At 48.6% G+C, this 21963-nt stretch overlaps 1 protein-coding gene across 1 annotated transcript; it reads left to right on the top strand.

Moving 5' to 3' along the window:
• Nucleotides 1-461: 461 nt before the first annotated feature.
• Nucleotides 462-21600, top strand: PON3 (paraoxonase 3). The gene is made up of 9 exons (XM_020999987.2): nucleotides 462-714; nucleotides 2410-2480; nucleotides 8274-8329; nucleotides 10386-10551; nucleotides 13025-13145; nucleotides 16573-16773; nucleotides 18242-18323; nucleotides 18602-18730; nucleotides 21340-21600. Exons 1-9 carry the CDS (start codon nucleotides 641-643, stop codon nucleotides 21496-21498), a joined length of 1059 nt encoding a protein of 352 aa, XP_020855646.1. The 5' UTR covers nucleotides 462-640; the 3' UTR covers nucleotides 21499-21600.
• The last annotated feature ends 363 nt before the right edge of the window (nucleotides 21601-21963 follow it).

Below are 21963 nucleotides of genomic sequence, written 5' to 3'. Positions count from 1 at the left end.
TGGGGTACCCTAGCGCCGTCCCGCCCCCAGCTAGCTTCCAACTCTCGAAGTGCAGCCAACCTTCCAGTCCACTGCCTGTGAGCGGGGCGGGGAAAATGGCAATTCAGATTCCCAAGAACACTCCTGGGGAGATCTGGTCCAAGGGATGCGGGTTTGAGGCAGAGTCTTTTTTTCTGAGTCAGTGTGTCCACCTGTCTGTGTCTCGGTCTCTGTCAGTGTGTTAGTCGGGGTCCAGCATCTCCCCATCCTCTCCTCCCTATCCCCAGACACACCTGACTCTGACTTCACCGACTGGGGAGGAGGGGTACTCCGCGACCTGTGCCTTTCTGCCTCCTGGGAGTCGGACGCCCCTGAAAAGGCGCTGGCCCAGACAGCCAGACGGGCAAACGGGCAGCTCCAGCGCCTCACTCAATCCACTGGTCCTAGCGGGAGGGCGGAGCCCTTCGCCCCTCCCCGTAGATACGGCTGAGGAGGGGAGATTGCAGCCGTTGTAGCCAGGTGGAGGGAACTGGTTTTCAGTCGTCCCCCGCGCTCCATTTCCTGTGTTCAGTATCTCTCTCTCTCACTCTGGCCTCAGTCTCCGTCTTCTTTTGGTCTCGGTCCCTGGACGTCTGACTGCCAAGGCGGGCGCTGCTCGGTCATGGCCAAGCTGTTGGTGCTCACGGTCCTGGGGCTGGCTCTGGCGTTCGTGGGTGAGAGATTCATGGCCTTCAGGTGAGCTGGGGGCTCTGGGGCCGAGGAAGGAGGGATGACCCACCCCTGGCGCTGGCCCTGGGACCGCGGGACACTGGGGCGTCCGGGCAGAGGAAGAGGCAAAGGAACGGCCTATGGCCGGGCCTCTCTGCCCTTTCCAAGAGTGCTCTCCCTACAGATAGGGAGGGCCACAGAGCTGTCTATCATTCTATCCGTCCATCCCCTCAAGTAGCTGCTAATCCAGGGCGCGACCCAGGCTGCCTCCACACTCCTCCGGCTTCTCCGAGGGTCTAAGGCCTGAGGTTCTTGTAGGGAAAGAATGGGACCTGGAGCCTTTCCTGGACTGCCTCGCGGGACAGGGTTGGCTATTTCTAGCTGAGCCTCAGCCTGCCTTCCAAGCACAGGGGGTGCACACACATGCACCACACAAAAACAGACACACACAGATACAAACAGACACATAGAGATACAGAGAAAGATATAAGGGCGTCCCAAAGACGCCCAGACATTCACAGAGAGAGCAGCACAGAGAAAACCCCCGGTTGAGACAGACAGACGGAGGGGCAGCCTGGCTGATGCCTTTAAACTTGCCTCACTTCGGGTTTTAAAAGCCAGGACTGAGACTGGGGGGAGGGACACGATCTTAACTCTCTGGCCTCAGGACCCAGAGCAGAGCAGCTTTCTCCAAGTGCTCAGGCCCCAGATTCTTATCTAAACAAGAGAAGAAAGAAGTGAAGCAATTTCCTTCCCCCTCGAGGCCCCAAGGCTTCCTGGCCTGTGGGAATATGAGCTGTCCCAGGTGGGTGGAAGTTCTTGTTAATAAGAAAGAGAATCAGAAAACTTTGAAAGCCTTGCTGAAGAGGACAACCCGGCAAACCTCAGCATGTGGGCATTGGCCTTGCTTTGGCACAGTCCATATCCTGACACTCCAGAGGCACCCAGGCTGGGCAGAGTGCAAGTCTGTGGCATCTCTGCACACCAGAGCTGAAAAGTGACCCTGCTTGGCTATGGTGCATGCTGTGATGCCCCTGGCCACTAGAGCTGGGCACTTGCCTGGGCATAGGGCACATGTGTGACATCCATGGGCACTGGGCTGATCAGTGTTCCTGCTTGGGAGTGATTCATAGGTACCTGGCTGGGTAACAAACAGATACAAGTAAATAGAGAGGCTAAGAGTTAAAACTGGAGTTTCTGGGTCTGTCTTCCCATGACCCTTTAAAAGGTCTTGTTTTGAGCTTGTTTTGAAACACCATCTCTGTGGCTAGAGAGGAAGGAGATCTTTGCCCTGTGACTTATCGACTGCTTGGCTCTGATCACTGATTAATTTAGGAACCTCAACTGCTCCTATCTGTGTGGGGTACAGACGTTTCAAACTCTGCTTCTGTTCATGGTTCCACTTGAAACTAGTCCTGTTAGCCCTATTTTACAGATAAAAAAACTGAGGCTTAGTAAGACAGTGACTCACCCAAGGCCTCAAGCTAGGAAATCAGTTAATGAATCATCATTTATTTACCACCTACTTTGTGCCAGGCACAGTGCTAAGCATTGGTACTCTGACCCTTATTGTTGTCAGTTCACCCCTGCATGGTGGAGGAGACCCATACTGGAGGCCTCCTAAGGTCTTCATGGGTGCCTGGAGTTCATTTTTTCCTGCTATGAAATTGTGGGGTTTTTTCCAGACAAAAGATGAAAATCAATTGTGGGGTTTTTTTCCAGACAAAAGATGAAAATCACCCACTTAGTGCACCCAGCAGAACCTCCCAGCTGCCGCTTAATCGAAGGACTAGGTATGTATGGTATGTGCCCTGGGCACCGAGAGAGAGACTAACATTCCCCAAAGCAAGACTTATCACCTTCAGAAGTCAGGATTTCAGTTTCTACTAGTGTCATGGTCATTCTCCCAGTGACCCTAGGCCCACAGAACCCATCCTTCCCCTTCCCAACACCCCCAGGCTCCTGGTCACCTTTCATCTGGACTGTTGTGACAGCCTCCAGCTCACCCTACACAGTGATACCCACACATTGGGAGGTGCTCAGGGGTCCCAGAGGTCACTCAGTGCATTGCTTACGACATCCTTGTGACATCAACTGGAGAGGTGGATAATCATGCCCATTTCTCAGACAAATGGAACAGACTCATCTGAGAGGTGACTTGTCCATGGTCACCCAGCTGGACCTGAAAACTTGACCTTCTGCTTCCAAGACCCCTAGCCCCACCTCAGACATCTGCAACCATTACACCCAGCAGCATCTGCTAGAAGAAGTCCAGGGATGGAGAGCTTGTCCTCCCCCACCCCACTCCCACCCCCACCCCAGGCAGTGCAGCTAAGCTCTGAGCAGCTCTCACCATTAAGTGCCTCTTCTTCACCTCTTGAGACCTAATCCACCTTTTTGTGGCTCCAGCCCTCTCCCTCTGCCTAGTCTCACCTTGTTAATTCCCCCATGGGGAGCCAGTTGAACCCAATTTCCCAAGTTAGCCAAATTTTATCCCAACCATCTCTAGCTTGTCTCCAACTGCCTTCCCCCTTAGAGGTCCCTGGGCTGGTCCCAAGCCTCTCCCCCTTTGCCCCTGGGTCCAGCCATACCTTCCATGCAGAGCACCCCCTCCTCTTCCTGCCTCTCATCCTTGGCTGGCAGCTTTCCCAGGTGCTCCCCCAATGCCTGTCGTATTATAGCTGTTTGTTGAGGGTTGTGTGCCACACACCTCGCCCCCTCCTCCCCGCACCCTCAAGTGTTAGCCTTGGTTTGTTCCTCTGAGTCATAGTGCCATGATGTTATCAGGGATTATTCCCTGACTCAAGGTCCTCACTACATCTCTGGGGGTCCTACCTCAGGTGTTGTGACCTCCAATTTGCTGACAAAGAGCTTGAGGCTCAGGAAGGAACCTCACTGAGTTGGGCTGGGACCCCTTTCAGTCACACCCACCCAGCCCAGGAGGGCTGGATCCTGGTGGTGTTTGGGTGTCAAGACTGGTTCTTAGCACAGGACACATGCTGCATCAGGGTCTTTAGAATGAAGAAAGCCCTCCCCCCAGGTGACCCCAGTGGCTTCTCCCTCGTCCCACTTCCCAGAGCTCTAGCTTGCTTTGTTGCAGAGCCCTAGCCTAGGCAGCTGGGGGCACACTGCCTTTGGTATAAGGAGGAGGGAGGGTCAGCACCAATACATTGTACACTCCCAAATATTAGGAGGGTAGGGGCTGTCCTGTTTTTGTCTTGCTTGCCCAGGTCTGGGAAGCGGCACATGCTGCCCAGAAGGGGTAGGCAGGCAGCCCAGGCATTCACAGCAAGGCTCTCCCACAGTCATGAGGAAGTCAGTGGCAAAGCAAGACTGAAACCCAGCTTTTCTGGCTTCCTAGGCAGGCAGGGCTGTGTCCAGGACAGACGCCGTGCTTTCTTCTCTGTGCCAGCCTCCGCAAAGTACCTAAGGCCTCAAGTTGCTGTCCATTCAGTCCTCTGCCAGAGCAAGAAAGAAAGGGTACATGCAGAACAAAGCAATTCTGAGTGTCATTTTTCTTAGAGAAACAAAAACCTACTTTTGAGTTCTTGTTAATAATGTGTGTATGGTGTTTTAGCACCTAAAAAAATAGATAAATATAGATGATGGACAGATAGGTGGATAGGTAAGTAAGGAGAGAGAGAGAGGTGGAAAGTGGATGGATGGATAGGTGGAGAGATAAAGAGGCAGGTAGACATGAACAATGGGTAGATGGGTGACTGCATGGATGAGTGGATGGATGTACACATATGAGTACCTGGAGGGCAGGCTGAATACAGAGACAATGCCTAGCACAGTGTCTCACACAATAAGTGTGTAATAAATGTTTTATGGATCGATTGGTTGCTGTCACACAAACTCTTTATCTATGCTATGCCCCTTGAAGAAAGGAAGAACAGGAGGGATGGAGAGTAGGAAGGGTAGAGGAGAACCTCAAACACTGGATGGAGGGAAGGGAGAAAAGGAAATGGAGGGGGCAAAGAGGGAATCACATGAAGGATGAGATGAAGAGAGACTGAGGATGGGACAGGAGGAGGCAGAGGAAGAAAAACAAGGACAGTGAGTGAAACAGCAAGTGAGGTAAAACTGTCCTATAGGAAGAGTAAGAAACAGAGGCAGACCAGAAGGGGGGAGTATGAATGGAGAGGGGAGAGATGGAGACAGAGAAAAGAGACAGAGACAGAGAAAGGAGGTAAGAGAGACTCTGTGAGGATTTGGAGGGGCCCCTGGGTGGTGACCCTTGAAGCTCAGGTGGTTGTGGGCCACAGCGTTCACTGATTAGCACCCCCAAACTGTTCCTTTTGCCTCACAGCAGGAGCTCCCAGGCTATAATCTCCCAGGGAGCACTCCTCCTTGCTTCCCTACCTTTCTCAGCCTCCACACAGGACTTGCTGGAAGACTAGTGACCTCTCCTTGAATAGACAGAGCCCAGTACAGTAGCATCACCCAGAGGGCCACTCAGTGTATGCTGCCTATGTGGGGGCTCCTCCAAACACGGGGCTGAGGGTAGCCAAGGTGGAAGTTCACAGTAGATTTCATTAAGGGATCCATGAAGACCCTTTAAACCTGACCAACCACTGATCAGTCCACAAAAGGCTTTGCTGTTCATCAGAGACCTTAGATAACCATGTACATCACATACACATCCTGCAAGACCTAGCATTGTCAATGAGAAGCAAATAATGAACTGAAATGGGCAAGTGAACCAGGGCAAGCTTTTGCCTTAGGACATCAAAAGTTACAGAGTGTTGACAACATTTCTGCTCCTTCTACAGGTGGAAACCACTAAGCTTAGCCTTGGTTAGCAAGAAACAAATTCACTAAAAGAGGAAACCACGTAATGGGTTACTTCCCACCCCTGCCCCTCATTGGCTGCATCCCAATGAAGTCACCTTGAAAAGTTGCTCTGTGGTCAATTGGGAGCCCATAGAATTCTCTGCCTCATTAGGTGCTCATTTATTTTCTTTTGCCTTGTAATACTTATTCACAAATTCCAGACTTCTTTATATGATCTAGAAGCCACACTTTCTTCTGGTATTTGCATCTCCCTGTTAGTTAATCTGTTTTTCCTTCAGTTCTTCTCCAGTTTTCTTACAAAGATGCTTAAGTTCAGTCTTTCCCCCTTATATTACTTACTTTGTGACCCTTTCTGCTGTTTGATGGCAGTTTCCCTAGGGGCTGGATCTCAAAGCGCCTCAGATTCCTCTCATGCTGGGCAATTTACATTGCCCTGGCCTCTGTCTCTGCTCTGAAGGACTTCTTTGGGGCTACAATGGACCCAGATGGATACTGGGCTCTTTTTCTGTGTGTTGCCGAGGTTCCCTCTGTCTGAACTCTGTTGCAGCACAGACCACTGCTGTGCTGCTCTGCCACCCAGGACAAGCAAACTTCCTTTTTGTTTTCCAAGGCACTGGAAAAGGTCAAGGGGCAGAGATGAGATCTGTCCCTCATCCTTGAGCAGTTTTGTGGGAATGCAATAGTGTGGTGATGGTGAGAGGTGCTGAATCCTCATGTTAGGGGTTAGGGACTGACGTTTTCTGCTGTTACTTCATTGAATTTTTTTTTAAGAATGCAGACCTTTTTTATCACATAAAAGAGAAAATGGCATTTTTCTGATAATGCATGAATATTCAGAATAAGTCACAGAACACAAATACTATAGTAAAACAGTCAAAATTATATAGGACCAGAAATGGGAGTGATCCACCCTGCATACCCTTTACGTTCATGGTAGTTCCTTGTCTAGAGGGAAATTTTCCTTATAGAATTTCAAGCTTTTAATCATTTCCTCATTAACAGACTTCATGAGCGCTGTCCAAGGCTCTGACAAGTGCACAGCATGTGGCAGTTATACTTGGCTCACTTCTTTACTTCTGTATTTAACACCAGTTTTCGTGTAGAGGAAAGCAGGATGCGGCCACATTAGTAATGGGTCCACACTGAGCCTTCACTCTGGTCTCCCCTAAGAGAAGGCTGCACATAGACAGAAAAATGCTCAAGTTTTTCCTTGAAAGAGAAATTTGGAGACTTGACAATTATCATTGCATTGCTTTATGAGGAAATTAGCCTTTGTCCTTTGTCTGAACTACAGACTTGGCCTATTAATATAGCTGTTTTTCCTTACACATTCTTCAAAGAGTAAATAACGCCTGAGCTGTGTTGGATATCTTCATGTCCTGGACACACAGTCTAAGCTTGGAAAGTTTGAGGCACCACAAGGATCAGAGAAAATGGCAACTCCTCATCCTGCTGGTGGTGCAACGCAGAAGTATCAGCTTCTCTTCTCTGGGCCCTCTGAGTCTGGTCCAACAACTTTTCCCCACTTGACTTTCTGTGGGACCATGCCCCCTCCCCCAGGCAGGTAGCTTTGGGAAACCATGATGCTAAGAGTCCAAGGGAGGTGGTGGCTTCACCACTCTCCCTACTCCATCTACCCCACTGGGGTATCTCCTAAAGAAAGGGGCCAATGCCCAACCAGGAGCATGTGGTTACTCTCTCATTAACTGAATGTGTCTTTCAGCAAGCCCCTTCCCCAACCTGTCACCCCAAACTGAGCCTGCCACAGCAAATACCTTGTCAAAATTTGCTAGGCTGAAACAGAGAGATCTGAGGGAGGGAAGAGCCCACAGTGAAATCCATGTCAAGAGTTCTGGGTCCCATTAGACTGTAAGCTCCTTGAGGGAAGGGACTGTCTTTGCCTCTTTTTATATCCCTAGCACTTAGCACAATGCCTGGCACACAGCAGGCACTTAATAAATGTTGATTGGTTGATTCTGTGTGATTAATGAGCATGCCTCTGTTCTCAGTGACAAACCTGATGACTGAGCCTGGGTCCAGCTGACCAGGGGCTTCCCCAAATCACTCCTCTCCCATTTGAAAATCCCCCATGTTGACTCTGTTGCCTTTTGTTACTGCACTCCTTCCAGCCTCATCTTCCAGTGCCCCTGATGGCTCAGCTTAGATGGGGTTCTCACCGATTTCCCACCTAGTTTTCCCTCCTTGGCTCCTGGCCATTTTCTGAGGCCAGACCTCTCCATGGTCCTCCCCCATCCCATATTCAAAGGCAAGTAAAGCTCAAGGATGAGAGCAGGTTTGGAGCAGTTGGTTTATATGGGTCTAGCCTGTTTAGGGAGTGGCAGTAGCCTGAGTCTCCATCCTCCCCTTTCTCCCCTCCAGACCCATCTGTGGGAGTCTGAAGGAGGTCTGAAGAAAGGAGTGTTTACAATTCATTCTGAAAAGTGTTCCCTTCACAACATGGCAGGCATTTATCAAGCACCAACTGTGTGTAGAGATCTATCTGGTCCAGGCTGGGAGGGACGCAAAAGTCAGACGAGATACATGTAACCCTTCAGAGAGCTTCTGGGACCTGGTCACCAGTCAGAAGAGGCAGTCGGGGCCCCAGGTCTTTGACCTTCAAGCCTGGGGGTCCCAGAGAAATAAGAACGTGCCCCAAGGTGAGGTTTGGCAGTGATTTTGCTGAAGCCCGGGGAGGACCTTGCGTTCAGTGGAGGGGAGATTGCCCAGAGGTCGTGCATTTCCCAAGTTCCTGAGTCATCAGCGCCTCTCACCCTGGTCTTCTCCTGCAGAGAATGGCTCCGAGGACATTGACATCTTACCTAGCGGGCTGGCCTTCATCAGCACTGTGAGTCACTGCTCTTTCCTGAGGACCCCTGTGAGAGGCCCCACTGCAGGGGGTGGGCATGCAGCCAGGCACACAGAAGGGCAGAGGCAAGGGAGCGTAATCAGTCAAGGCCACAGGCAGCAGGCTCCTGCCCCCTCTGACTCAGCAGGAACCTAAACCTTTGCCATCTCTGCCCTGCCCTTTGGGGACCTCAGTTTCCTCAAGGCAGCAAGGTGGCGCCACAGCACCCAGAGCACTGGGCCTGGAGACACAAGACCTGAGTTTGAATCCCACCTCAGACACTTACTAGCTGTGTGGCCCTGGGCAAGTCATTTCACCTCTGTTTATGTCAGTTGCCTCAACTGTAAAAAAAGGCTAAAGGGCCTGGCACATAGTAGGTACTCTATAAATGCTTATTCCTTTCCCCTTTCCTCCGTTTGACAAAACAGGGAGGTAGACAAAAGTGGCCTCTGAGAGATATCCCTTTACAGCTCCAATGATGATGATTATAATAATAATAAAATAATGGTAATGGTAACAACTAGCATTGACAGGGCACCTGCTATGTGCCAGACACTGTGCTAAGTACTTTGCACAGATTACTTTTGGTCTAAGTCTGGGGGCCTTTGGTCCTCAGGATCACGGCCAGCACAGTTCAGGGCAACCTCTCTTGGGTGGTGACAGCAGCCTTCCAATTGGTTCCCTGGCTTCTTTTGTCTCTTCACACCTCCCATTCACCCAGAGCTGAGAAGGAATCATCCCAACAGCCTGCTTTGTGCTCAGTACTGCTCTTCTCTAAACCTTCAGAGACTCCCGGCTGCCTCAGGGTCTAATCCCAACACCTTCGTGTCCTTGAGTACCTGAGGTTCAGTGGTCTGGCCACCACCCTTCTTCAGCAATGTCAGACGCAGAGGAGAAGGAATGAGGCACTCCAGCCTGGTCCCCAGTATCCTCAGAATGCCCTCTCTCTGGCATACAGCCCTCCACTCAATGATATGGGAACTGCCTCTCACCTTTCCTGCTCTTTTGTCTCCCACAGTGTCCTCAGCCCTAGCTCTTTGCTGCCCCTGTGGCCCAGCCTCCTGCTGCCTCACAAGGCCTCTACCAGCCCCCCAGCCTGTGGGGGCCCTTCCTCCTCTGACCCCTTGCAGCCTCTCCTGATAGTACTCTGCACTCAGCCTGGGTTGCATGGACCACATCTCCATCTAGGCTGTGAGCTCTCCAAGGGGACAGCCATGTCCTTACTCTCCCCAGGTTTGCTCCTTGGGACCAGAAATGCCCAGGACTCTGCTCCCCACAGTCCCAGGGGGGCTGGACAATGTGCAGGACTTCCAGTGAATCTAAGAGGCAATGAGGGGTCTGGGTCAGACTGGAATTTCCTAGAAGATTTTGGTTGCACTGGTTTCCCAACATACTCACAGAGAGAGGTCAGATCTGGGCAGATGCCTCTTAACATTTCATTCACCACCTTGGGATCTGAGACCATTGAGCCAGAGAGCCTTTACCACCTGGTGGATGGAAGGCAGCACGTTATCCTGGATAACCAAGAGAAAACTGGGTGGGGGGCATTCAAAGGGTGACCTGCCCTCCTGGCATGGCGCTTTCTATCCCACCCACATTTCCCAGATTCCCTTCTCCCTCCTTGTCCCCACCTCTCTGACTCTCCTCCTCCCCTTCCTTTCTCTTCTTGCTTCCCTTCCCTCTATCACTGGTGCTCATGGACTTTGCCACAGTGGATAGAGTGTTGGGCTTGGAGTCAGGAAGGCCTGAGTTCAGATCTAACCTCAGACCCTGGGCAGGTCCCATTTGCCTCAGTTTACTCAACTGTAAAATGTGGGTAGTGATAATACCTACCTCCCAGGCTTGTTGTGAGGATCAAATGAGATAATGTTTGTAGCATGCTCAGCCCAGGACCAATGTTTATTCCCTCCTTCGTACCCCCCATCTGGGGCTCAGGTAGGCGGGGTATGGGCTTGGGGTCCTTGGGGCCAGAGGGCACTGCAGTACCTTTGTCTCTCTGGAAAGCCTTCAAAGCACCACTTCTTTACATGAATTTGCTGTTCTCTGGTTTTGGAAGGGGCTAAATTATGAAGGTATGCCCTGTTCAGCACCTGATAAGCCTGGAGAAATCTTCCTGATGGACCTGAATGAGAAAGAGCCAAGGGCCAGGGCCCTGCCAATCAGGAATGGGTTTGATGTGCAGTCATTTAACCCACATGGGATCAGCACCTTCATTGACAAAGGTAAGGCTCCTCTGGACACCTCTGGAGGGGGTGAGGTGGGCCTTACATGGAAGTTATGGCAGGAGGAGAGCAGGCTGGGGAGTGGCCCTTAGCCACTCAGTCCTTCAAGGATCTAGGACATTGCCCTGAGAACATTCTCAGGTCTTTGCCTGTTACAAATCCTCTCTACCTTGGGAGAAGCTCTCAGAGAATTGCTAAGACATGGCTCCGAATCCTGGGGTGGCAGATGCAGTGCCCAGCCCTGGCCCAAAGGCAGAGCAGTAAATGGACTTTTGACCACAAAAAAGGGAGCACAGAGCTTTTAAAAAATAATAATAATAATTTACTGGGGCAGCTGGGTGGCGTGGTGGTTAGAGCTCCAGCCTTGCAATCGAGAGGCCCTGAGTTCAAATCTGGCCTTAGACACTTGGCACTTACTAGCTGTGTGACCCTGGGTGGGTCACTTAACCCTGATTGCCTCGGCAAAAAATAAATAAATAAAATAAAATTATTTTGAAATTAAATATAAAAATTTAAATGTACAATAAGAAAAGAAAAAGAAATATATTATAAACTTAAATATTAAAACTTAAATACAAAAGAAAAAAAGCATTTCCATGTGCACAGCCGAACTTAAGAGAGTATTCAAATATGCAGCAATAACTTTCCATTTCAAGAAAGCCTATATCATAAATACTGCTCATTCTGTTCAGAGCTGTCCAGCTTTTCTTTGCTTCCTTGTAAATTTTCTTTTGTTCTCTGCTGAGCACTTTTTACTTTGTTCTTTTTCCCCCTTCCCCCACAAAGGTACAATTAAGCATGGATACAGTCATATTGATACATATACCTATATGCACACATGTATACATACAGATATATACACATACATATGTATGCATACAAACACATACACATATGCACGTGTATGTGAAAGGATATATACATGCATATACAAACATGCAGATACTTGCATAACATATCTCAGTATACGTACGTACACTTAGATATCCATAATCATACTCATATATAGACATATGCATTCATATGCATCTATGCAAGACCATAATATACTTATTTGCCCTCTGTTTCTCTGAGCGTTGATAATCTCTTCCTTCATAAGTCTGAGTCTTCCCATGTTTTTCTAAGTCCACATTACCTGCACCACAGCAGTATTCCAACCTTACGCTGTTTAGTTGTTTTAAATAGTCTAAAACAATACTGATTAATATGGCTGACATGTAGTGTCATTTCCCTGTTTTTCTCTTATGATTCAGTGTATTTTAGCTGAACTCTGTCTGAGATCATGATTACTACCCCTGCTATTTTTCCCTAATAAATTCTACTCCTGATCTTTATTTTATGTTTGTGGGTGTCTCTTGTTTCCTAGCCCTCCTGACTCCTCTACTTTACTTCTACCCGCTACCTTGCCCTCCTATTACTTAACCTACCCACCCCCCAATGATTTCTCCCTTATCCTCCCATTCCCCTTAACGTAAACACCCTTCTATACCACCCTTTTCCTGTTCCCTCACCCTCCCCTCTAGAGATCCTTCCCTTGTCCTCTCCCCCCTCCCTATCCCCTTAGCCTTTGATTTCTTTCTGATTTTAGAAGGATTTCATACATACATACATACATACATACATACATACATACATATGTATGTATTGTTCCTTCTTTAACTCATTTCCTATGAGAGTAGGGTTCCAGGACTACCAGCCCTCCCCCCCTTCTAATTCCTCTGTGTCAGTTCTTCTGCTCCTACCTCATTTGCATGGGATAATTACTCTTTGTGCCTGTTCCTAAACAGTTTTACTTTTTAAAATCATGTACTCAGGTCTTCCTCAATCATTCTTGCTAACTACCTAACTACTTCTTTGCACTTGTGTCCCGAGCCCTAGCAAAGGCCTGGCCCATGGAAAGAGTGCTTTATAAGCCATTTCTTGATAGGCTAGTGAGCAGAACTAAACAAGGATACATGAAAGGTCTTACACTTTAATTGGAAAAAACTCGACTTCCCAAGTGCCGAGCAGGGAAATTGTGCTCGCACACAACTGAAAAAGATCTAGGAGGCTTAGTGGACCATCAGTTCAATGAGTCAACAGTAGGAAGCTCTGGAGAGGGGTGGGTTTGGAGGGAAAGGTAACGAGCTTCATTTGGTCACGCTGAGTCTGAGGCATTCATGGAGTCCCCGAGGGGAACCGTCCAGCAGGCAGCTGCTGATGCCGGGCTGGATGTTTGGGAGCCAGGAAATGAGTCCTGAACCCAGGAGTTTGCCAAGCAAGAGTGTGGAGGAGAACAGACAGGGCAGAGTCCTGGCAAAAGGGGCAGGAGCCGGTGCTGCTGCAGCCCAGGAGACAGAGGACAATTGGATTCTTATTACTCTAGGCAGAGTGGAAGTTGCTCAGGAGCTCTGCTCTGCTCTGACACTGGAGGTGAGAATGGGCTGGTTCTCAGCCAGCTGCTCCTGAGGCCCTTCCTGTCTTTCTTCCTCAGACAATGTCGTGTACTTGTATGTGGTGAATCACCCTCAGATGAAATCCACGGTGGAAATCTTTCAGTTTGAAGGTGATTCTCTGTTCTACCTGAAAACCATCACGCATGAGCTGCTTTCAAGGTATGGGAAGGTCTCTTCTCCTCCTTGGCCTGGGGCATCTCAGTGGGCTGCATTGTTCCCCCCTTGACTAGAGGATTACCGATTGCACAGCCTCAGTTAGCTAAAGATGTCCGTTGTTTCTCTGGCCATCGATTTACTCCAGCATGCTGGGGTCTGTTGTCTGTTTGGCACCTTGGAGCTAGAGGACCTGGTTTTCAAATTGAACTCAGTTCCTGATGACCTCTCTATCTTTCTGGTCCTCAGTTTCCTCTTCTGAAATTTAAGAGAGTTAAATTTAATTCAGTCAGCAAGCATTTATGAAGTACTTCCTGTATGTCAGGCACTAAGCCCTAAGAATATAAATACAAGCAGTCCCTGACCTCAGGGAGCTTACATTCTGAACAGGGCTGAGGTGGGAAGGAGAAGAGAAAGTACCTGGCCTAGGGTGTGGTAGAGAAAGTTCTGGGAAGGTGAGTCAGCAGTGCAACCTGGATAAGGATGAAGCCAGGATTGGCTTCAGCAGCAGCCTGGAAGAGTGGATGGAAAGCCAGCCTCAGAGTCAGGGAGACCTGGGTTTAAGGCCTGCCTCTGACATCTGCTGGCTCTGTGACCCTGGCCAAGTCACCCTCTCAGTGCCTCTGGCAGCTCTGGAATCTATGGACAAGTGCCAAGCCGGTGCTGACCTGTTTGAGTACAGGGAGGTCCCCCATCCATAGTCCTCTACTCCAGTGATGTCACAGATCTAGTCCCTCCTGCCCCATCTCCCCAAATCCCTTCTTCTCCCAATCCTCTGACCCCTCTTCTGCTGTGATTTTGAAAAAAAAAAAAGCAACAACACATTTTATCGACATGTTTTGTTTTTATGATGTAAATCTGTCCAGATGGTCCCACCCCAGGTGAGTTCTCTTGTCCCAAAATAACAGCCAAATGAATAATGTAGTAACCTCAGAGGTGCCTGCAGCCTTCCTCACTAGAATTCCTCTCAACCTTTCCATTTTTAGTGGAGTTCCCCACCCCCCCCTTTCCACCTCTCTGCTCCATTGGGGAGAAAAAAATGAAAAGAGAAAAATAGATTCTTTGCAACAAATATGTAGAGCCAAGCCAACCAAATCCCCTCGTCAGGCCATCTACAAAACCGTGTTTGTTTTGCTCTGCCCCCTAAGCCTATCACATCCATCAGGAGATGGATCAGGTGTTTTCATCATCATTTCTTGGAATCATGGCAGGTCACTCGACAGAGCATAGTGCTTACAGCTTTCAAAGTTGTTTGTCTTCCCAGTGTTGTTGCAGCGACTTCCCAGCTCCCCCCAATCCTCTAGTATTGAGGTCATGGAGCACCTGCCTTGGGGCTTTCTGTCCTTACCACTTTCCTTCTCTGGCTGTCATGGCAAGGGATGCCCTGGGATTCTCCCCATTTATTTCTGGCCTCCCTGTTCCTTTAGGGTCACACAGTTGAGCCTACAAGAGACGGTAGACCAAAACATAGACAAATCTGACACTGGGAATCTCGGGGGATGGAGAGATGGGGGTGTGTGGCTCATCTCAGCCCAGGCTGCACAGTGATGCAGGATCACATGGTCAGCTGCCCCCTGCTAGCTTTGTCCCTACAGGCCACCCAGCAATAATCTCCCAGAAGTCCAGGGCCAGAGAAGAGCTCAGGAGAATGTTTGTGTGTGGAGGGATTGCTGCTTTCCTGACCCAGCCTGAGGAGGCAGGCAGTGCATGTACTGAAGGGCAGACCTGGGGTGACCTTGGTCCAGGGTGGCGCTTGGCCTCACTGCACCTTGCAAGAAAGGAGCATGAGCTCCAGTGAAGTGTGGGCAATGAAGGACAGTGGCCTTCACCCAATCAGCCACCCAGATTTGGGAGGCAGAATATACCTTTAGGGAGACAAGGGTACTCACCTCACCCAGGCTGCCTTGCTTTGCTTAGCCTCATTGTTCAGGGGTTTGGGGTGGGGGTGAGGATGGAGGGCACCATTGTTCCTTTTGAAGTCTTGGAAGAGGTGAACAGAGAAACACCACCTGGAAGCTAAGTTTCTGACTCTCCAAAAAGCAATGTGACCTCCTGGCTGAGGTGATCTTACCTCTTAGCCAGGCTCCCAACTCCTATTCTTTGGAAGCCACCAGGTGGCCTCCAGCTCATTATTTCAGTGGCCAGTGGGTGACCAGGACAGCATTTTGATCTCATTGGTTATTCTGACACACAGCCAGCTTCTGATGCAGGGTTATACTGATGTTATTACTGTCACCACTTTTCAATTTCCACTAATGGTTTAGACCAACCACTCAATGTTAATATATGTGTGTATACATATATGTTATATATGTGTATGTGTGTGTGTGTACATATATATATATATATATATATATATATATATATATATAGAGAGAGAGAGAGAGAGAGAGAGAGAGAGAGAGAGAGAGAGAGAGAAGGGGAGAGAAGAGAAGAGAAGAGAAGGGGAGAGAAGAGAAGAGAAGAGAAGAGAAGAGAAGAGAAGAGAAGAGAAGAGAAGAGAAGAGAAGAGAAGAGAAGAGAAGAGAAGAGAAGAGAAGGGGAGAAAGGAGGGAGGGAGAGACAGAGACAGAGAATCTGAGGTTTTGTTGAGAACAGACATGCATTTAAAAAGGCAGGAATGTGGAGCCTGTCTGCTTTATTTGGGTTCATTTGCCATGCCAGTCAAAGAAGATCTGAGGGAGATTTACCTGGATACTCTACCCAGACCATGCCTCCCCTCATTTCCATTTTCTGACTTCCCTGGCTTCCTTCATGTCCCCCCTAAAATCATACCTTCTGCAAGAAGCTTTTTCCAGTTCACTTTAATGCTAGTGACTTCACTCTGTGATTACCTCCACATTATCTTGTCCATATCATATGTTTATCTGACTGTTGGCATGCTGTCTCCTCCATCAGATTATGAGCTCTCCCATTAGATTAACAGGCCCTATGTTTTTGCCCTTCTTGGTCTCACCAGTGCATGACACACAGTAGGTGCTTAATAAATGCTTGTTGACTCTTCCTGACTTAATGGAGGGAGTAATTTTTCTGGGTTTTCTGGGTTTTTTTCCCCCATGACTGCTACAACTAATGAATAAACCAAACTCAACTTCTGTCTCTTAAATGATGGGCTCCCTGAGGGTGGACTCTTTTGGTTGAAGGTGAAAGTTGTGTTTTGAGAATCTCTAATTGATTCCCTTTTGTGATTATTTGGTATTCTCTTTTCTTGATGTGCTCTCTGTTATCAGGTTATTTTAGTTGTGGGAGGGAGATGGGGGCTAGTAGAGTTAGTTCCTAGGGTTTATTGATTCTACATCTTCCTGGGGGACCTTAATATGTAAATTATTTCATTACTGCTGGAATGTTTGATGGAGTTTGAAGTGTGATCCAGATGCTGCATTTACTTTCTCTCCTTCTCTGCCCATCCCCCATCCCCTTTCCCTCATTGCAGTGTGAATGACATCGTGGTTCTTGGACCAGAACAATTCTATGCCACCAATGACCATTATTTCACCAACTACTTCTTAAGACAACTGGAGCTATACTTGGACTTACAGTGGACAAACGTGATTTATTACAGTCCGGGTGAAGTCAAAGAGGTGGCCAATGGCCTTAGCTTTGCTAATGGAATCACTGTTTCCCCAGACAGGAAGTATGTACACACCCTTGAAACTCCCCTCCACTGACCCCTCTGCTTTCAGAGGAACAGTCCTCTGCTGGGACCTGGTAGTCTCCTTGGGCTTCAGTGACAGAAGATTCCTAGTGTGGGAGGCAGATGGTGATGGGTTTATAGAGGCTTACAATACCAGGCACCGTGGAGGAGCCTTCTGATGCTTCCTCACTGAAAAACCTGTCTCCACCTGAGCAGTGTGATGTGAAGTCTATGACAAAGATTCTGCAATGTGCACCTACCCAGCTAAGGAGAAAATGGGCTAATTCCAAGGGGGTGGGCACAAATGGGAAGTCAGACACGTAAGCTCAGTTTGAGGTAGAGTGGATACATAACCTGGGCAGTGGGATGATTGGGAATCTTTGAAAGGCTCTCCTGGAGGAAGGTAAGAGGGGTTCAGCTTGGCCCTGGAGGACAGAAGGAGCAGTGAGAGGAAGTAACAGAGATGCCATCTACCTCTATGTCTCCATCACTTCTTAATAATGATAATAACAGCTAGCATTTATAAAGCTCTTTATGCTTATTCCCCCATTTTCTCCTCATAACAGATGAGGAATCTGAGGCGGCCAGTGGGGAAATGACTTGCCCAGGTCACACTGCTGGCAAAGATCAGAGGCCAAATTTGGTCTCAGGGCTTCAAGCCTCTACTTTGCCACTTGTCTGCCGTATACACGCTTACATGAAAGATCCCTGAATTACATCGGCAAATGGCAGGGACTGGAGAGTTTTCCCTCACACAGATCTGTATTTGGGGTTAGGATTTTATCCCCCAAGCCCCCCAGAAATGGAGTCTCCAGTGGACCAAGGCTATTGAAACAGCCCCCAGTGGATCTGAGATCCATCTTGTACCTCTCTTATTCCTCAGTTCAAGGAATTTTCAAATCACTTTGTAGCTTTTCTCCCTGGCTCGTGATAAAGGAAAGGAATGGGCTGAGTCCAGTGCTATGACTCTTGTGGGCTGGGGAAAGGAGCCTCTACAGCCATGGTGAGAGATGGGGGTTGGGGAGGGGGCAGGAGGAAGGGAAGGAAGGGAAGGAAATTCTCTTCTCAGCCTTGCTTCCTCCCTGGTGACCTTCTGATAACAGCTTGCCTGCCTTTATAGAGGCTTGCAAATACAATCTCATTGGATCCTTACACCAACTCGGGGGGGGGGTGCTATTACCCCCACTTTACAGTTAAGAAAACTGAGGCAGGCCTCAATGAAGTGACTTGCCCAGAGTCACACAACTAGTAAGTGTCTGAAGCTGGATTTAAACTCAGGTCTTCCTGATTCCAGGTCCAGTGCTCTGTGCACCATGGGACCACCTAGTGCCTTCTGTAGGGTATATCAGTAGCAATTGTGACTGTTATCAATATTTGTACCTTCTCTCCAGAACACAAGGTGGAGGGGAGGGTGGGGTTCATTCTCCTTCCCACGGATTTCTGTAGCAAACACATCTTTCTTTTGAAGGTATGTCTATGTAGCTGCAGTGACCTCTCACAGCATCCATGTTATGAAAAGACATGACAACTGGAGCCTGACTCAAGAAAAGGTAACAATCCTTGTGGCACTTCAGAGGGTGGCTTCCCGGATACACTGTGGAGTGGGACTTTTGCAGGTAGTGTCAGGGACTCACTCCACAACTGGAAGGGATGTGGGGGGAGGAGAGACATCATTCTCCACTGCTGAGCAGCAAAGTCCATCTGGAGAGAGAGGAGGGCAGCGGTGGTCACTACGGGCCAGTCCCAGCCTTGCCTTCTGGGAGATGGGAGGGGTAGCCAGGGGATGAGGGAGAGAAGGGGTCCTCACGACACCCCTTTTACTTAAAAGGTTCTCGATTTGGGCATATTAGTTGATAACTTATCTGTTGACCCTGCCACGGGTGATGTTTGGGCTGGATGTCACCCCCACGGCATGAAGCTGGTGATGTATGACCCTGCAGACCCCCCTGGATCAGAGGTATGGTTTCCTTTGTGTTCATGGGCAGAAGCATTCTCAGAAATGAAGGGTACTGGCATGAGGACTAGAGAGATCCTGAGACTGAGGAAGATCTGCTTCCGCAGGAACTGATGAGACCTTGGAGAGAAAGGGCCTAGAGAGAAAGGAGAAGGAGGTCCAGGACAGAACTTGAGGGACTCCTGTGATTAGCAGGCATGACCCAGAGGAGACAGAGAAGGAGAGGCCAGACAGGGAGGGGGAAAACCAGGAGAGACTGGGGTCTGCCATAACCCTAGGGAGAAGAGAGCAGGAAGAGAGTATCGAAACATCAAGAGTATGGACAGTATTGAAGGCTGCAAAGAGGTCAGGGAAAAGCCATGAGGTTTGGTGGTCAAGAAGTCACTGGGAACTTTGCAGACAGAAGTTTTAGTTGAATGATGAATCTGGGGGTTTCAGATCAGGTGAAAGGAGGTGAAGTGGATGCACCCACTGTAGATGGCTCTCTCATGAAGTTTAGCCAGCCAATGGATATGAAACTAGTGGGGTTGGTGGCATCAGATGGGGGTGTTCTAAGAATAGAGGAGACATGCTTAAAAGGAAGAGATTAAAGAAAAGAGAAAGGGGGAACAATTGACAAGGGGCAACCTGCTGGAGAAGATGGGAGGGCATAGGGTCCAGGGTGCACATAGAAGGTTGGCCTTGGCCAAGAGAAGGGTCACTTCTTCATCAAAAGCCAGTGAAGGAGGCTCAGTTGAGAGAAGCCACCTGAGTGATGTGAGATGAGAAGGGGAGAAGAGGGAGCTCCTTGGGAGCCCCCATCTTCTGTTTTTTGAGGTGAGGGCCTCAGCTGAGAGGGGAGAGAGAAGAGAGAGAGAAGGGATAAGGCCTGGGCAAGGGATTTATTTGGGAAATATAGAAAAATTGCTTCACCACAATAATGGCCTAATTAAGATTAGATAATATAAATTTGTAGTGGGCCCAGTCAGCTTGGATTTGTGATTTCCTTTAGCAATAGGAGAATAGGAGATAAGGAAGTAGGTGATGAGAATAATTCAAGATTGGGGTCTGGCAATGCACCATTGGCAGTAGGACAAGGGAGTGATGGATTTGAGATTAAGGAGTGGTGTAGAGTGGATTTGAATTGGTTCGCCAAGGCATCAAGAGAATTGAAGAGAGAGTAGCCAGGACAGGGATGATAACCCGGGAAATAATGAGGAGTGGTGGGGAAAGAGGGCATGGTGAGGATGAAGAATGGAGTTAAGGGTTGTAAGCCATTGGGAAGATGGATAATAAAAGATCATGATTAGGTAAAGGAATTGAGCCCACACCAAGGTGCTTTCTTTTACTGGTCAGCCATGGGATACATTTATTTTGAAGCAATGTCATTTAATGAAAGAGCAATAGTAAAAATTCACATCTCAATTTTAAGCTAACAAGACTTAAAGATTTTTGGGGACACCTGGTATAAATAGAACATTTCCCCTATAACCCTGCCACACATTTCTCCAAATATACGCACCTTCACTGGGATATTGGATTTGCCTAGGAAATGTAGAGAGGTATACATGTGGGATTCACATGTGAACCAGGAAATAGGTGGAGAGGGAAACACCCAAAGGGGTCACACCCCAGGTAATTCATGCTTCCAATGCTACAGAGCCACCAGGGTCTTCTAGTGAAGTCATGATGTCATTTCCCTTCTCCTGCTGGGCCTACTTCCTACTGGTTGGACAGTGCCACCCCTGAGCTCAGAATCATTGCAACATGGTATATTGCTAGGTGATCTCATGGCTGCTAGCAAGCATGACTCCACTTGGCACTTGGCTATGGCTGTAAGTGAATGCCGCCACCTCTCCTAAAGTTTATTTATCTTTGGAGGAGGCAGACAGGACTTTACACACTCAGAATTAGACAGGAGACAAGCACCCAATAGTTTCTCTCCCCATAAGTCAGTTTCCTGAGCCTTGTAGTCAGATTTTCCTTTCCAAAAGGTAAGTCTCTATCTCTGAAAACCAAGTTCTCTTGGAGCACAGAATAGCCAACAAGCTAAGCTGTGCAGAGACACAACCTTTCCTCAAACCTCTTTAGCCTTGAACTAAATCACAGTCTGTTGTTTCAGAAAACTCTATGACTTATGGTTAGAAATTCCTTTGTAACTACTGCTTAATTTCTGATGACCAACCTATAGCCCCTTGAAAATAATGTCCTAGGGAAGTATTCCCTCCACCAGGAGGGTCACCACCCAATATTTTCTTCAGCTTGGTGTACAAGTGAATTTGAGCAAGAAAAAAAGTGTAAGTGAGGGAGGCAGGGTTATTATTCTCCACCCATGTGACCTCATTCTTCTTTTACATATATGTGGCCAGCACCAAGTCTCTCAAGTTTTGATCACCCTAGATTAACATCATCAGGTACATTATCAGGCCTTATCAAGCTCCCCATCCCTTCCAGTCCTTAGGCAAGAGATGAAAGGAGGGTGAAAAGCAGATAGATGCATGTTCCCAGGACTTGAAACAGAACCCTGAGAACTCTCTCAAAAGGCAAAAGTCGCTGACTAGTCACATACCAGCATGAGGTCTTGGTGAGATCTCAGTGCAAATGGTCATGAATCTGCTTCACTTCCTTGGTAGGTGCTTCGCATCCAGAACATTCTCTCCCAGAAGCCCAACGTGACCATAGTCTATGCCAACGATGGCTCCGTCCTCCAGGGGAGCACAGTTGCTGCTGTGTACAATCAAAAAATGCTAGTGGGTACATTGTTCCACAGAACGCTGTACTGTGACCTCTGACCCAGTCTCTTACAGCCAGAATTCCTTGCTGGGTAAATTAAAGAAAAGAGAGGCCTGGCCTTCCAGGCAAAGAGTAGTAAATAAAAACAAATACCAAAAACCTGCACATGGCATTTCCTTGGGTGGAGAGCAGATGTGTACTGGCACCACTGTTGTGTCCCCTGGTGCAGGGAGGAGTCCCTGGTGCACAAGGGGCCAGCTTGAATGACACTTCAAATGAGCACTGAAAGGCCCAGATGGGGGCTGCCCCCCTAGGGAGCCCTGAGGGAGGAGCTCCTTCCTCCTGGAGGGGTAGGGCTCTTTGGGGTAGGGCTCCTCAGATAACTTTTCAGGGCAGAGTGACCATGAGGCACTGTCTCTGCTCTTTGAGCCTCTCCAGCATCCTCATTGGAAAATGGCCGAGACCCTAGGCTCTGGAAGGCTGCAGCCAAGGGGCCCAAATGCTGGCCCATCCTAGAGTATTGG

Source organism: Phascolarctos cinereus, unplaced genomic scaffold (assembly GCF_003287225.1).
Source record: "Phascolarctos cinereus isolate Bilbo 61053 unplaced genomic scaffold, phaCin_HiC Scaffold_1;HRSCAF=81, whole genome shotgun sequence".
NCBI lineage: Eukaryota > Metazoa > Chordata > Mammalia > Diprotodontia > Phascolarctidae > Phascolarctos > Phascolarctos cinereus.
Note: the sequence above shows the minus strand (reverse complement) of the source record. Positions and strands in the feature narration are given on the sequence as shown.

Coding starts and splice junctions, on each gene's coding strand:
- PON3 (XM_020999987.2), top strand. CDS start 641: ATGGCCAAGCTGTTGGTGCTCACGGTCCTGGGGCTGGCTCTGGCGTTC. Junction 13,146..16,572: donor ACGCATGAGCTGCTTTCAAG/GTATGGGAAGGT, acceptor CCCTCATTGCAG/TGTGAATGACATCGTGGTTC. Junction 18,731..21,339: donor CAGACCCCCCTGGATCAGAG/GTATGGTTTCCT, acceptor CTTCCTTGGTAG/GTGCTTCGCATCCAGAACAT.